The sequence below is a fragment of the Ostrea edulis genome, chromosome 7, assembly GCF_947568905.1.
Source record: "Ostrea edulis chromosome 7, xbOstEdul1.1, whole genome shotgun sequence".
Classification (NCBI taxonomy): Eukaryota; Metazoa; Mollusca; class Bivalvia; order Ostreida; family Ostreidae; genus Ostrea; species Ostrea edulis.
Genome location: NC_079170.1, coordinates 32306027 through 32324045, shown reverse-complemented (window position 1 = coordinate 32324045; position 18019 = coordinate 32306027). Strand labels below are relative to the sequence as shown.

Genomic DNA, 18019 nt, shown 5'->3' with positions numbered 1-18019 from the left:
GTTATGAGTGGCATTGTCGAATCGTGCCCAACAAACCTTACAGAAGTCCTCGCGGCATCAGCGAGACTAAACTGTAGTAAAGACGGGTTTGGAAATGACCAGTATGAATGTCTTCCTAACTCCAAGAAGACTGGACTTGTGGAATTCTGTTATAAAGGAGGCATTCCGTTTATAGTAGACGGTGAGATATTAGATATTACATTTTAAACTGTTGTCAATTTTATGTACCTCCCGCAACATCCCCATCCGTTTTCGAATGAGTTCATTTTTTCCTTAGTACTCAGGAACCCTTATTCCTTCCATAACACTTGTCCAGCGACCCCTCCTTCAGTTTTCTTACGCATTTCATTTATCTTTGTTGTTTGCTTTTCTTTATCTTCTGAGTCATGTTTTATTTAAAATCAATACCAATGTATGAGATAGTGAAGTCGTCAGTAGTTACATTGATAACACTCCACTAACAGCGATTAATGAACATTTACAACTGTGGGTCATCCCCAAGTTGTATAATAATATTCAACATTCAGAGAAATGAGGTACATCACCGACGGATGTGCAAAAAGTCATTCAAGGTATAACAGATTAAAATATAGATATCATGATACAAATGTCACATGAAAACAACGGTTTTAGATATTTGCTAGGTAACTCTAATTCAATAAATTAGATTAATATAGTGGTTATAATGATTTCATTTGCAAATACAACATGTTATTGGGTCAAATGATGTCTGATGTGTTTCATGCTAATTGCATTGTAAAGCTTACGGTATAAAAATCTTTATTATTGGCTGAATTTTAACAGGTTGTGTCATACCTCTTAAATAATAAAAAAAGGTGTTTCTTCGATTTTACGAAGAACACTATTTAGATTATACATTATGATTTCGTCACATTGAAAGGAATGGGAGGGGGTATATAGACCGATCCAGTATTTGATGGTTAATTCTGTCCAATTTATGAAACAATCACTGCAATATATTTCATGAATAATCTGTAAAACTAAATAGATAAATAATAGACATTTCGAAATGCTTGTTAAAATAATCAACTTAGCATATAATGATAACAGAAAAAGTACACAACGTTAATTTTCAAAAGATTGAATCGCACACTTATGTTAAAAGACATACAATGTCTTTCAACAGAAAAATTACATGTGAGATACGGATTAGATGCACATTCCGTTCATTGACACCTGGTGTACATTTTTTCCGCGGTATGAAATGAGTACAAGTTAATTAATACATGTGTTGGATGCAAATGTAATTTCCAGCATATTCATTGTGTTTTTGGTCGTCGAAAATATTAAAAGAACGTAATAATGATGAATTGCTGACATGCTATAAACATCCCTAAACTGAATTAAAGAGGCCGAGGACTACGAAAAATCAAACACGGGACACATAAACGTCATCAATGACTGAGGTTTTTGTACAGACCTATTATTTGTCAGCAATTACAATTAATGTTTACAAACTTTATTGACAATTGATTACATTGAGAAATAGCAAATCCTCTGCGTATTCATTATTATGACACAATAAATTGAGTACCACTACATGTTGTACCTCCCTATATTCAGGGGAAAATAACTCGCGCTGCACTCTGAAAAATGCATCCTATTGTTATATCGTTCTTTACACACTAATTTTGGCTACGACTTTCTTCCTTTACCAGTTTAATATATACATGTAGGGCTCGGCGGGGGGGGGGGGGGGGGGGGGGGGGGGGCGGTCAACATGGGACGCTTACTCCTCTTAGAAACCCGATCCGAACTCTGTTATGTCCATGATCCGTGTTTGCCTTGTTTTTGTTTTTGTATTGTTTTTGGGGATTATTTGTTCGTTATCTTCAACTATGATTAATAAAATTTCCAAATATTAAGATACAGATAAAAATATGGGACTCTTGGCGGGCGCGACCCATCAAAAAAGGATGCTTACTCCTCCTAAGCACCTGCTCCCACTTCTGGCCCACAGACCATACATTAGAATATACTTAAGTCAAAATGTTGATTACTTATTATTCTTGCACAGATGTTTAAAACAACTTCGGGTTTATAAAATATTCAACTGCAAATATATACTGAAAATTGTATGTGTTTATAAAAATTACTTCAAAAGTTACCTGCATTTGAATTTTTTTAAAACAATATTTTATTAAAAAATAAATAGGATTGGGCAGCAGGACAATCTGTTACGCCCCAAATCGTGGCCGCATCCCAAATCGTCGCCCCAGTGTCGATTTCGGACAAGATTGCACTATCATTAGGGGCGACGATTTTGGGATGTACTATTGTACACCCCAAATCATCACCCGTCCTAAATTGTCGCCCGCTAATACCTTATTGACCTTTTTGGGATAGATTACACAAAAGTTATTTCATTGTACACCCTCTTATATAGGAGTACACAGGTTTTGCTTGGTCTGTCTGTCCGCACCCATATCTCTGGTGTTTTTGTACGTATTGTATTTTAGCCCTCTCCCTAGATTTGAAATTTAGACTTAAGTCTATTCTCAGGCTATGGTCTTGAGGCTAGGCATGTCCAGGGGTCCGGGGTTTCCCTCATCTCAATTTTGTATTCTTTATATTACTGATGAGATTGGTCACTGCTCGTTATCTTTATTTTCTTGTAAAGGTTATTGTTTGGAGACAGAATGGGGCCAGTTGTACTACAGCAAATGTCAACACTTCATCAATGGTTGTCCGAGTAAGCCGTACCTTGCCAATGATATATACAAATGTAAGAAATTGTTTATCATTATAACCTTAACAGTGATGGTTGAATAAAATATATTTCGATATGAGTTTAACATGTTCTGTGTGTGTAGATCCCGCCTGTCTGAATATCAACACAGAGAGCCAGTGTTTTCTTGCTGATCCATCATGCCCAAATCTGTAAGTCAGCAGCTGATAGCGATGTATTCTTTTCATTTTGTAATACATGTACATGTTAACTTGTTTTCTAATCTTCATGTTTATGATGATAGGACCACAACATTCACTACCAACGACATAATGGACACTGCATCCACCTACTCGGGCTTCTCTAACACAACTGTGAATACTCTCTACAACACAACCACATCCAGAGAAGATGTACCTGATGTAGGGGCAGTTGTGGGAGCTGTGTTAGCCGAAGTGTTTGTTATCACAGCCCTGCTGATTTTAGTGTGCGTTGTCTACAGAAGGTGGAGAAGGAGAAATCAACAAACTGAGAAAGGTAACACAAACTTTCGAATTGTATAACTCAATTACTAATGCTATATTTATTAATAACAACAACAACAACAATAACTACTACTACTACTACTACTTCTACTACTACTACTACTACTACTACTACTACTACTACTTCTACTACTACTACTACTACTACTACTACTACTATTACTACTATTATTATTATTAATACTACTACTACTACTACTACCAATGATAATACTAATACTACTATCACTACTAAAAGTAACGACTATCGCCATAGTGTATGGAAATAATCATGTTAAAAACTGAAACGAATTAAAAGTGGATTTCACTAAAACAGCTAAATGAGTTAATGGCAAAACTGCAATGTTAAGTTGTTAGAACGCTTAAAAACAAGGTGTAGGTCATCACAGTCATAATAAAATGGAATTTAACTTCAGTCAATGATTTGATGACCAATAGTTAGATAATAAATGAAATTATGGTATAGTTTTGATAATATAATCATCAAACCTTCCAAAGACATTCAATTAATTTGTAATCACAAAACGTCAGGTGACTCATAGATATACAGGTCTTAAGATCAGTCATTCAAAAATTGATTTTATAATTATTTCATACTCTTGCGTCATTATATACATACTCATTACTCCTAAGATTTAGCATGAACATAAGTGCTGGAACTTCTTATTAGCTGTACACATACGCACACACACGTACGCATGTATACTTGCACACGTGCGTGCGTGTGTATATGTTTGTCTGTGTGTGAAAGGTGTGAAAAGGTAAAGATAAAGAACAGTGGTCAATTTCATCAGTTCTATAAGGAATAGAAAGTAGAGAGTTGGGTAAACACTGATCCCTTGATATACCTAAGGTGGGAGCTGGTGCCCAGAGGAGTAAGCATCTCCTCTCGACCGGTCACACCTGACGTAAGCCCTATATTTTGATCAGGTAAACGGGAGTAATCCGTAGTCAAAATCAGTGTGCCAAGATTGGCGAAATAATCGGTATGAAAAATGCCTGATTTTTATTTCCTCCTTTTAGTACACTGGTAATGTGGCGGTCCTGGTCACTTGTTTTAAAACAGTCCAACTGATGATGATCTGTTAAGGTTTATTTTTTCATCAACATAAGAAATGAAACATACAAAGATTCGTGATGTAAATTGATTAATTGTATCTTGTTTAAATTCCCTCTCGAAAATTTTCACTGATATGAAGACGTCACCAAGACCGATAAAGGGCTTCAAATTTAGGCCTATGCTCAGCGCTCACAGCCATTAAGCAATCAGGGTTCTTTAGCGTACCACACCCACTGTGACTTGGGCCATCCGTCTTGAAAGATATCTCCGAGGACCCTTGACATTCACACTTGATGCCGAGCATTTTGGCGATGAACTGTCACTACCCGTTTAAACGACCGAAGTCTGTGGCGAGCGGGATTCGAGTCCCGACTTCCCGCATGCGGGGCGACATCTATACATGTACTTATATACCACTGCGGCGGTCATGATGTAAACATACTGATATCAAATAGTGTCGAAGGTTAGGCCGTTTTTAGTACACTGATTTTGGCTACGGATAACTCCGTTTACCTTATCAAGATATAGGGCTCACGATGGGTGTGACCGGTCGACAGGGGATGCTTACTTCCCTTAACACTTGATCCCACCACTGGTATATCCAGGGATCCATGTTTGCCCAACTCTCTATTTTGTATTGTTTATGGGAGTTAATGATCACTGTTCGTTATCTTCACCTTGCATTTAACCATCGAGTTTGTATCTCTGCTGGTGGACAGTCTGTCCCCGAGGATACTTGTCGCTCGATATATGTTCCTTCATGAATATACACAATAACGAAACAATACTGGTTGACACGTCGTCCAGTATAAAAAGGTGTCACTCTGTGGAGTCTATAAGGGAAACAGGCTCCTACAGATCGGTTGGTGTCCCTCGAATTATCCTTCGAGATATCAAAGATTTGTCGTATGTACAATCGTCAGATTGTCAGCTTTGGTACAGAAACCAAAATTCTTATACCCAAATTAAAGACTGTTATGTTCCTTTAAGAGATATATATTTGATAATTCCTTTTCAGACCTTATGTGTTCAATCTCAAAATGTTATGCAAAAAATTGCAAAACTTGTGATATACTGATCACTAAAAATTCATTTAGTAGTAATTTAACTGGACGTAGTTTCTGTACCAAAACGTTTGATAATCTGACTTGTAAATCTTCTAACGTTGTCTACGCTATTGAGTGTAACCTGTGTGGCTTAATTTATGTGGGAGAAACCAAGGGTTCACTTAATAAAAGAATATCGGGGCACAGCTTTCAAATTAATAATGGTGGTAACCAACTTCTTTACAAGCATTTTAATGCACCGGACCACTCCATCTTGTTCATGAGGGTAAGGATTTTAGAAAAAAAAGTTACCATCACACAAACAATCCTACATTAAGCACCCCTTTTCGTAGACAACGAGAAGATCACTGGATCAGGACCCTAGGCACTGCATTTCCATATGGATGCAATGATAATGTATATGATGTGGGAAATTTGACTAGTCCACAAGGAAATAACGTTAATGTGATGGGACTCTTTCCCAATACCCAAAGACGAAAAAGCTGTCACGGACATCGTTCATATAAAAGACCAAGTATAAATGATGTCACATTTGATTCACTTTTGCCTCACGTCAACAGACAATTGGGTCCACATCATATTCGTATAAAACTTTACTCTATTCCATTGAGGGTTTTACATACGTTATTTGAAGAAGCTATGGCTAGTCTATACTTGGATTTTTCAACACTTGAATATAGACTTAACTCTATGATTATGGATGTTGCCTACCACAGGCTCTATAAAGCAGCACGGACCATGAATGATATTCCTTCCAAATCATGCCGTCAGTTCCTTAAGCTCAAATTTACAAAGGAATATATGCGGTCAACATAAGCAACATTCTTCGTCATAAAAGGGTTCAGTCGTGTATTCCAACTTATTTCAAGTTCATGTTTACACCCTGTATTTCCTACAGCTATACTTCTACTATTGCATCCAAACTTTTTAATTATAAACAAACAAATGTGGATTCTAAAAAATTCTAAAGAACTTTTAGTAAACTTGAAATCACAGAATTTTTCCCAAATCAATAGCATTAAAACCTATGACTTTTCAACACTATACACGACCATTCCTCACGATAAATTAAAGACTAGACTTTTTGACATCATAGACAGTTGCTTCTTCAACAAAAACGGAAATATTCATATCTAGTGATCAGTTTTCAAAAACTTACTTTGTTAAACACCACTCTGATTCCACGCACAAGTACTCTGAAGTTGAAATAAAAAATATGCTAGAGTTCCTCATTGACAATATCTTCGTGGTCTTTGGTGATCAGGTCTTCCAACAGTCTGTTGGAATTCCCATGGGCACGAATTGTGCTCCTTTGTTAGCTGACCAGTTTTTATATTCATATGAAGCAGAATTTATTCAAAAACTTCTACGTGAGAAGAAAAAATCTCTCGCTGTGACCTTCAATTCGACTTTTAGATATATCGATGACGTTTTGTCTATTAACAATGATAGCTTTCATTCATATGTCGATTTGATATATCCCTGTGAGCTCGAAATAAAGGACACCACAGAGTCGTCCACTTCTGCTTCATACTTAGATATTTTATTGAAAGTAGACATTAACGGCAAACTAACAACTCAACTGTATGACAAACGGAATGCTTTCAGCTTCTCCATCGTCAACTTCCCACATTTATGTAGCAATATTCCATTATCACCTGCATATGGTGTTTATATATCTCAACTGATTCGATATGCAAGAGCTTGTTCTGGGTATAGTCAGTTTTTAAATCGAGATCAGCTACTGACAAACAAGTTGATGGTACAGGGATTTCAACAGTCTCGATTGAAGTCAGCATTTCGGAAATTCTATTGTCGTTATAACGATCTAGTTCGTCAATACAACCTCGCATTGGGTCAAATGCTGTCTGACGTGTTTCATACCGATTGTTAAGCCGTTCTTGGCACACTGATTTTGACTGCGGATAACTCCGTTTACCTGATCAGGATATGGGGCTCACAGCGGGTGTGACCGGTCAACAGGGGATGTTTACTCCTCCTAGGCACCTGATCCCGCCTCTGGTGTGTCCAGGGGTCCGTGTTTGCCCAACTATCTATTTTGTATTGCTTATAGGAGTTATGAGATTGATCACTGTTCGTTATCTTCGCCTTGCATGAAATTGATCACTGTTCGTTGTCATCACTTTTCATAGTAGAATTTTATAACACTTGATGAGCAAAGTTAAAGACATTGAAAAGCATACGGACTAGATGAAGTATTCACGGTCAATTAATCGATTTACACGTAACTTGAGAGGAAATTGTGTGTTATATCATAATTTATGTCTCCTTCTCAGCTAAACACAACAAAATATTACAATGATGTTGAAAATATAATTTACAGATGAAGTAGACTTTGATCAACAACCAGTCATGTATAAAAGATCACATAACTACTAAAATGTACCTAAAACTACATACAACAATATAATTCGAAATTGTATAAACATATGAACACACAGCAGAAATTGTATTATCATAAAAGAGTATTTTACAACATAGAAATGTACAAACTAGTTATGACTTAATAGATTGGAAGAACTTTACACTACAAACGTAGGAAAAAACTGATGGCGGTGTCAAATACCACCAATCAAATACCACCAATCAAATACCGCCTATCAAATACCACCTATCTAATACCACCAATCAAATACATGTACCACCAATCAAATACCACCAATCAAATACCGCCTATCAAATACTCATATTGTACAGGGATTGAAGGGAAAATAAAGGTAGCATGTATGTGTGACTAGCCAAGAAGAATATCATCTAAGAAATGAACTGCACTTTTGAGCTGTGCATGGTCAATTTGAACGGATTTGGATTTGAGGCAAATTCTGTTAATCATATTGACCATGAACAGCTCAAAAGTGCTGTTCATTTCTTATATTTTTTTCTTTTACTAAATTACCATTTGTGTACATTGCTTGTATAAATCAGGAATTTTTTTTTTTTTTGCATAAAACGATATATCAAATACTCATATTTTACAGTGATTGAAAGGAAAACGAAACATGTATACATGTGACTAGCTAATAAGAATATCATAAAATCACGTGCCAATTATGGTCATGTGTTAAATCGTGTACACATTGAACAAAGGGACATAACTATAATATGTAAACAAGTAAACAATATCTACATATGCGATATGGTGATATTTCAATATTTTGTTCACATATTTGTTCTTGAAATGTTAAATATCAGTCAAAAAGTTTACCGAATAAATGTATAAAGCTACGTAAACTTGGTTCACCAAATCCCTTGCATGATTAACTCATACGACATACAGTGTACTTCATGTGTAAAGCATACTTGTACTATTATAAAACGCCCTAGAACACCCTAGTGTAGGTAATATCGCATACACAAGGAATTTCTATGATCGGACATCAATTCTCCTTCCGTCTTGATCAACCGCTATGTTTTTATTAAATGCGAAAGAATCTGAGGTGCATGTCGTTCACCAATCCTGCGTCATCTATAAATTGCAAACAATGTGTATGCGTGACGATACATCAACATTGGTGCAGACCCAAAGGAAATGAACGGTTCTTGAATACACATTTTTATTACATGATACGAAATTCGTACAAATATCATTATTCTAACAATGACTAAAACAAACTTGTTAAAAAAGATAAGAAGTCATTGATATTTACAGTTCGATTGATTTTTAAATAGATTTTCATTAATAAATGCACTACATATATATGTGTTTGTTTTTACACAAAAGTTTGTTGTTGACTGTATATTGCTTAAATCAATTTTCTTATCTTAAAATATATGTTGTTTGCGTCTTTTATGTGGTTTCTGGGTAAGTTGATTTAAGAACATTTCTAAAATATATTTGATCTGTAGCCTTAAACAATCAATAAGATCTTTAAAAGCCACTTAAAAATGTTTGATTGAAATTACAATATTTCAAAATGATTTAATATTTTGTTACAGAAAACATTTAAAGACAGTCCTCTTGAACATTATTTTTCTTGCATGTCAACATAGTTATATTGCATGCAGATATAAATTATATAAAAATACCTTGCATACAAGGGCAGAAATATGCCTGCTATTTGATTCCATCTCTGCTATTTCAAGGGATTATTATTTAGCTATCTCTTGATGTATTTATTAAAGAGATGGTGAGATTTATCACTGCGATATGTTCACTTGTTCATTTATAGGAGAAGTAATATAAGATATTTAAAAATATATACAGATTTAAACAGTAATATTTTCAAAAATGTAATTCTATGTAAAACTTATACGGTACCAATTTTGATGCACCAGATGCGCATTTCGACAAATAATGTCTCTTCAGTGATGCTCAACCGAAATGTTTGAAATCCAAAATAACTATGTAAGTTTGAACTTGCTGGGCGTTTTTTTCACTATTTCCGGGTTACAACAGGTCGTCAGTATTCCTTGCTTGACGTAAGAGGCGGTCCTTCGGATGAGACCACTAAACCTGATAATTATCTAATATGTTTTTCATTATTTTTTAGGAAACGACGAAGAATCCCAACGTAAGTAGTATCCTATTCAGATATTATTTGAAAGGTTTGTGTGGAACAAAAGATCAATAGAGTTATATCTTACCTGTAGTTTTCTAATAGACGGGTTGCATCATAGGATGGAGCAAAATGTATTTGATCTGTGGTGAAAACGTAGTATGAGTCGTTATCTCTGCATAAAAACAAACATCACTGGTTTGTAATGAGATCAGTGCAGAATGTTGTGCCCCTCTTCTACGATACACGCAATACAGAATCATAACCAGTGGACAAAATAGGAAATCCAACACATTTCAAACATAACAGGAAAGTGTAGCATAATGATCTCTATTGCAAATCAACATGAACTACAGCCAATGTATTGGTTTTTTATATCACGAGTAATGATTGACATTGGATATAGTCAGTCTATGTACAAATGTAGACGCATAGATGTAGAAGAACGATTTCCTGTTTTCACTATTTACACACAACGTCAATATCATTTTTTGTCGTTTTCTATGTCATATATATTAATATAAGATTCGTTCTGTTTTAATTGTGTGTGAATAGAATTAGTGAATAAGTGAGCTGTCTTTGTTTGTTTTAGCACTTACATCAATCGACGAACGGAGAGCTGGATATGAAGAAAATAGTAACCCTCCTGCTGGTAAGGTGTCATTTCTACAATATTTTCGACAATTTCGACACTTAAGTCACGCGATACGAAACGTGGTATGTGGATTTATCATTTCTAAACGGAAATAGACTACAGCCAAAAATGTAGATGTTCCAGAGTTTTTAACAGTCTCGACTGAAATTAGAGTTTTCATAAATTTACGGTCGTATAATTGATGAATACGTGAATGATGAAGATCTGTTCAGGTTTATGTTTTCATTAAGGGTGTTCTCTCCTGGTTTGAGTTTTTTCAGAAGTATCAATCTTTTTGGATAAACCATCTTAACTGATACATCTTGATCAGAAAGACATTTAAAACATAAAAAAGAGTATGTTAGTGCGGACTTAAAAACAAATTACAGCTCCTCAAAGTTGCCCCTTTGCTGAGACTATTTTTTTTTCTTGAAAATCATCAATTTTCAAAAGAAACACATTATAAAACAAATAGTAAGGACAGAATAATCTTGGCTTTCTTTTATTTTATGAAAATTAAGCATAATTTATTATTTCCATCACTTTTATTAAAAAATATATCACCAATTCTACAAAAAATCCTAGATCAATTAACATAATTGGAGAAAATTTCATACAAAGTTAAAGACCTATTTCATAAAAAAAATTCAACTTAGGGAGATTATCTGTATATCAAACTTTTTCTGAAATTACTAATGTAGATTTTAATCATATTTTCCCGTAATTTAGATATTAAAAAATGTGGGGTAGTGTACATTGAAACAAAGATTTGAACCATTTTGTGTCCCCAACCCCCTTCTAACACTGGCATACATTCTAAAAAAATGTATATTCTCTAATTCATATTGAGAAATTCTATATATTTATTTCATTATATGATAAATAGTCAGAAAACATGAAAAATCTATACAGATATACAATACTAACATATTTATAATTAAAGAATGTGGAAAACATATGCCCCCGCATCAGCATTTTCTAATTTTCATGCACTGTGACCTTCATCTTTTACCATATTACCCCAAAATTGAGAGATAATTTTCGTTCTTTATGCGTATCCATCTGTCCAAATCTGGTTGTAGTAGAATACAAATTACTTGAGATATTATCCAGAAACCAGTTTTAACAGGCAACTTCCATGTGGCCATGAGGAAGAAATGTGCACTTCCTGGTATGGTTCCTCATATGATGACACTATGACTCTTTCATCTCACTGTGGTTACCAAATGGATGCAGCTAAAAAGCAAGCATTTGAAATCAATTTCTATCAACACTGTAAATTATTTTAAATAACAGAACAGAAGATACTATTAGGTGTACCACCAGACTGTTAATGCACCATCTTCAACTATTTAACTCCAATTTTTGTCTCGAGAAGGATTATTTTCGATGCCTTGATCAACAAACTGTTACTTTAAAAGAATTTCTTATCCAAAATGTTATATATGAATTTTTGATTCGGCATAAATTACTGTTTATAAAATATATGCTGAAATTTTAATCATGGTTCTTTTTATTATGTGCATTTTCATTACCCTATAAGAAACAATTTTTATCAATATTAAAACTTTTTTGACAATTAAACTTTGAAGGAATGATTAAAATGAATTTTCGATAAAACAATTTAATTTTCCAGAACTAATTAGAAAAAGTTATTGATCTATCAGTTCAATAGAAACAGATCTATATAATGTATATTTAGTCAACAAAATTATCCTTTGTATTAACTAATGTGTACAAGAACGGCACACCACAATTCTCTAGATGGGAGACCCCCCATTTTCCCTTTGAATTTTTTTAATTAATTAAATTCGCGATATACTTTTGCGATTTTTAAAAACAATGATATAGATTACAATTTTAGTCAAAATGATGCTTCGATAATAATACATTGACCGTTAGGAGCGAGATTCGCTCATAATGATCGACTAGGCGGGTTTGGGAAGATCGCATATCAAGTTAGGTACAGATTTACTTAGTTTGTAGATTTCATTTTCATAAAAAAATGTCTTGCATATGGAAAAACTTCCCAATTCATTCAATACTACATCAGCATCCTCTGATTCGGTACTACATCGCTAACATTTTTCCATTCCCCCTCTCGTCTGACACACTGTACAGTACTGTAGACCTACATGTGCTATGTCACTATGTGAGTGGTCGAGCCTGCTTGTCTGTATATTTCTTTGTCTGCCACTCACTTGTGAGAATTTCGGATGCAGTCTGATCTATAACTGCCCTTTTACTTCTAACGAATCGCCCATGTATATTTGTGGTTTCCTTTAGAATAGACTAAATACGACATCGTACAGTGCTCGTATCTTCGAGCTTGCATTTGTTTGAAATCGTACCGGCATCATGAATGTCGTAAAATGAGAAAAACATTTAAAAAAAAACATGTTTCAATTAATTTTCATAGTTTGTTAACATTACTAAAAAACAAAAACACATATTGATGTTCTACTTTGTACATACAAAATAAAACTCACGCATTCTGATATTTAGGACTTTCAAAAGTATGGAGACTCACTTGCGGTAAAATTGCCAATATTAAACTATCCTAGTATCTTCATGTGTTAAATCGTGTACATATCGGAGAAAGGCAAATAACTCTGATTTGTAAACAATAAAAATTATCTACATATGTCAAATGGTGATATTCCACTACTTTGGTACACATATTTGTTTTTAAAATGTTAAATATCAGTGAAAAGGTTTGCAGTAGAAATGCCTAAAGCTATGTAAACTTGGTTCACCATATCTCTGATATGATTACTGTAATTTATACGACATACAGTGCGCTACACGTGTTACCGATACTTATAATACTATAAAACGCCATAAGACACCCTAATGTAGATATCCCATACACAATGAATTTTTATAATCGGACATTAATTGTCCTTCCCTCTCTGACCAAACGCTATGTTTTATTAAATGCGAACATCTGAGGTGCATTTCATTCACCAATGTTACGTCATCTATAAGTTGCAAACAATGTGTATGCGTGGCGATATATCGACATCAGTGCAGAACCGACAGTAATTAACGGTTCGTCAATACATATTTTTGTTGCATGATACGAAATTCGTACAAATATCATTATTCTAACAATGACTAAAACAAACTTGTAAAAAAAGATAAGGAGTCATTGATATTTACAATTCGGTTGATTTTTAAATAAAGTTTACATTAATAAATACACTACATATATATGCGTGTGTTTTGGCATAAAAATGTGTTGTTGACTGTATATTACTTACACCAATTTTCTTATCTTAAAACACATGCTGTTCGTGTCTTTTATGTGGTTTCTGGGTAAGTTGATCTAAGAACATTTCTTACATACATTTATAATTAGTCTATAGCCTTAAACAATCAATAAGATATTTCCAAGCCTCTTAAAATTGTTTGAAAATTACCGTAAATTCTAGAAAAACACCTTGCATACAAGGGCAGAAATATGCCTCCCATATATCTATCTGATTCCATCTCTGCTATTTCAGGGGATTATTATTTAGCTATCTCTTAATGCATTAATTAAAGAGTTGATGAGATTTATCACTAAGTTATGTTCACTTCTTCATTTATAGAAGTAACATAAGATATTAAAAAGAGATTTAAACGGCAATATTTTCAAAATGTAATTATATGTTAATCTGAAATTGCTAAGACGTTTTTTCCTAATTTCCTGGTTATAATGGGTCGTGAGTATTACCTTCTTGTCGTAAAAGCGATCGAATGAGGCGGCCCTTCGGATGAGACCACTAAACCTGATAACTATCTAATATGTTTTTCATTATTTCTAGGAAACGACGTAGAATCCCAACGTAAGTAGTATCCTATTCAGATATTATTTCAAAAGTTTGTGTAGAACAGAACATCCATAGGGTTATATCTTACCTGTAGTTTTCTATGTACCCGATAGACGGGTTGCATTATAGGATGACGCAATGTGTATGTCATCTGTGGTGAAAACGTAATATGAGTCGTTCTCTCTACATAAAAACAAACATAACTGGTTTGTAATGGGATCAGTGAAGAATTCTGCACTCCTCTACTACGATACACGCAATACAGAATCATAACCAGTGGACAAAATAGGAAATCCAACACATTTCTAAACATAGAAGGAAAGTGTAGCATAATGGACGCTATTGGAAATCAATATGAATTACATCCAATGTATTGGTTTATATATATCATGAGTAATGCTTGACATTGGATATAGTCAGTCTATGAACAAATGTAGATGCATAAATTTCCTGTTCAATATCTACACGCAACGTCATTATTATTGTTTTTGTCGTTTCTCTATGTCATATATGTTGGTATAAGAATTATTCTATTTTAATTGTGTTTGAATAGAATTAGTAAACAAGGAAACTGTCTTTGTTTGTTTTAGCACTTATATCAATCGACGAACAGAGAGATGGATATGAAGAAAATGGTAACCCTACTGCTGGTAAGGTGTCATTTCTAAAATATTTTAGACAATTTCTAGCAATTTCTAAACGTAAGTGACTCGATACGGGGCGTGTTATGTGGATTGATAATTTCTAAATGGAAACAGACTACAGACAAAAATGTAGATATTACAGTGTTTTCTACAGTCTTGACTGAAATCAGAGTTTTCATAAATTTACGGTCGTAAAAATGATGAATACGTGACTGATGATGATCTGTTCAGGTGTATCCTTTCATTAACGTAAGAAATGAAACACACACAAATGCATGATGTAAACATACTAACATTACATAGTAAACATTCATGTCATACAATGAGCAAAGTTAAAGACATCGAAAATTATACTGAATAGATCAAGTATTCACATTTAATTTATCGATTTACGTGTAACTTATGGGGAAACTGTGTGTAGTATAACACTATAATCATGAATCCAGTGGGGATCCGGGTTAGAATAGGTCATCCGTATCACTTACTTGTCGTATGAGGCGAAATGAGACTGCAAAAACCGAGGCCCCGTGTCACAGCAGGTGTAGCACAATAGAGTCCTCCCTGCTCATAGGCAGTAAGCGCAGAGCATAGGCCTAAAAAAATGTGCAGCCCTTTATCAGCAATTTTGAGGTCTACATATGAATGAAAGATTCTCAAACGGGACGTTGAGCAATATACAACAAATCAACTGATATCCATTAAATTTGTGTTCCGCCTAAAACCGCCTAAATACGGTAATACGTTCAATGTGCCATTTAGACGATATCTTCAATTGCAAATATAGGTTTATCACAATATAATAACTTTATATATTCTCATATCAGAAGTTTTTATGGTTTTGTTTGATGACAAAACTAAAAACTAAAAGTGGATTTTCAAAACTAAGAGTGTTTTTTTTTTTTTTTTACTAAAAAGCTGAGTTTCACCAGTCATACATTACCACATATGGGCTATGATAGCGACTCAATTTGACAGAGTTTGCATTGCTGAAAATAAGAAAAGGTGACAACGGATTACTCCGTTCACCTGATTACATGTAAGACACAGCGTTCCAGACAGGTATGACCAGTCAACAGGGGATGCTTACTCCTCCTAGGCATCTGATTCCATCTCTGCTGCTTCCAGGCATCATTATCTAGCTATCTCTTAATGTAATTATTAAAGAGTTTATAAGATTGATGACTTCGTTATGTTCACTTGTTTATTCATAGGAGAGGTAATAATAAGAGATTAATTTAAAACAAATCTACAGATTTAAACAGAGATGTTTTCAAAATGTACTTTTATGTAAGTCTGAACTTCACTATTTCTGGGTTATAATGGGTCGTCAGTATTCCTTGCTTGTCGTAAGAGGCGGGCCTTCGGATGAGACCACTAAACCTGATTACTATCTAATATGTCTTTCATTATTTCCAGGAAACAACAAAGAATCCCAACGTAAGTAGTATCCTATTCAGATATTATTTCAAAGGTTCGTGTAGAACAGAAGATTCGTGGGATTATATCTTACCTGTAGTTTTCTATGTACCTGATATACGTGTTACATCATGGGATGGCGCAACGTGTATGTCATCTGGAGTGAAAATGTAGTATGAGTCGTTCTCTTTACATAAAAACAAACAGCACTGGTTTGTAATGGGATCAGTGCAGAATGTTGCACTCCTTTTCTACGATACACACAATACAGAAGCATAACCAATGGACAAAATAGGAAATCTAACACATTTCAAGCATAGCAGGAAAGTGTAGCATAATGAGCTCTATTGCAAATTAACATGAATCACAGCCAATGTATTGGGTTTTTTATATCACGAGTAATGCTTGACATGGGATATAGTCAGTCTATGTACAAATGTAGGGCGCATAGGTGTAGAAGAATGATTTCCTGTTTTCACACATTGTCAATATTATTCTTTTGTCGTTTTTCTATGTCATATAGATTGGTATAAGATTCGTTCTGTTTTAATTGTGTTTGAATAGAAATAGTGAACAAGCGAGCTGTCTTTGTTTGTTTTAGCACTTACATCAATCGGCGAACAGAGAGATGGATATGAAGAAAACAGTAACCCTCCTGCTGGTAAGGTGTCATTCTGAAATATTTACGACAGTTTCTAGCAATATCTACACGTAACTGACTCGATACGGAGCCTATTATGTAGATTGTTGATTTCTAAACGAAAACAGGCAACTGATAAAAATGTAGATGTTTTCAACAATCTCGACTGAAATAAGAATTTTCATAAATTTACGGTCGTTAAAATGATGAACATGTGAATAAAGCAAACAGGGATAAATCTCGCAGAGAATAAAAACCAAGAGGATGAGAGGACCTCAGGAAATATTATAGGTTCGACAAGGCTCCCAGGAGGTGCAAGCATATAAAATTGAGCACAGGGGAAACACTGCCGTTCTACTGACATAGGTGGGATAAGCTGACTAGGAGGACAAAGTTATTCATTTGGAACAGACATACTCGTGATAGTTTTATGTCTTTATTAGGTAAATTAAGTAATTCGTTGTCAAAATCAGCGTGGAAAGAATGACTTTTTTTCATGTCTATAGCATTCGTGCTAATGGTAAGTAAAGCATGATTATTGTTGGACGATAATCATATTTTACCTACGGTAGTCAAACATAACTATTGTAAGGCCTCCCTTCGTGAAATGGCTGAAATATTACCAAAAAACGGCGTAAAACAGCAATCATTTATTTGTTAGACAGTTTTTACATATTGATTTTACCTACGGATTATTCGGATTTCGCTGGTCAGCAAGTGATTTTTACTCCCCTTATGCACTTGAATCCACATCTAATATAATTAGAGGTCAGTGTTTGCCCACTTCTCAATGTTTGGATTTTTTAGATTGATGATTGATCACTGTACGTGATCATCATTTGTTCGGTAAACGCTCCACATGCTACTGAATCAAATGACCACAATAATGTTGAAATTCGTTTTGAGATTGTTTTCTCAAAAATACAAACAATTATACAATGGAAATTCAACGGCACTAAATACAACATAATTCCAATTTTAGAGAAATTAGT

The 18019-nt window shown here is 34.4% G+C and overlaps 1 protein-coding gene across 1 annotated transcript in view; it reads left to right on the top strand.

Annotated features, from left to right (window-relative positions):
- The window catches only part of LOC125656879 (uncharacterized), a 29279-nt gene that overhangs the window by 2498 nt on the left and 8762 nt on the right, over nucleotides 1-18019 (top strand). Inside the window, exons 2-9 of the mRNA XM_056144014.1 lie at nucleotides 2-181; nucleotides 2642-2746; nucleotides 2835-2901; nucleotides 2994-3226; nucleotides 9873-9893; nucleotides 10471-10530; nucleotides 14322-14342; nucleotides 16989-17048. Coding sequence (XP_055999989.1) covers nucleotides 4-181; nucleotides 2642-2746; nucleotides 2835-2901; nucleotides 2994-3226; nucleotides 9873-9893; nucleotides 10471-10530; nucleotides 14322-14342; nucleotides 16989-17048 — 745 coding nt within the window. The 5' untranslated portion in view covers nucleotides 2-3. The remainder of the gene's footprint in view (nucleotide 1; nucleotides 182-2641; nucleotides 2747-2834; nucleotides 2902-2993; nucleotides 3227-9872; nucleotides 9894-10470; nucleotides 10531-14321; nucleotides 14343-16988; nucleotides 17049-18019) is intronic.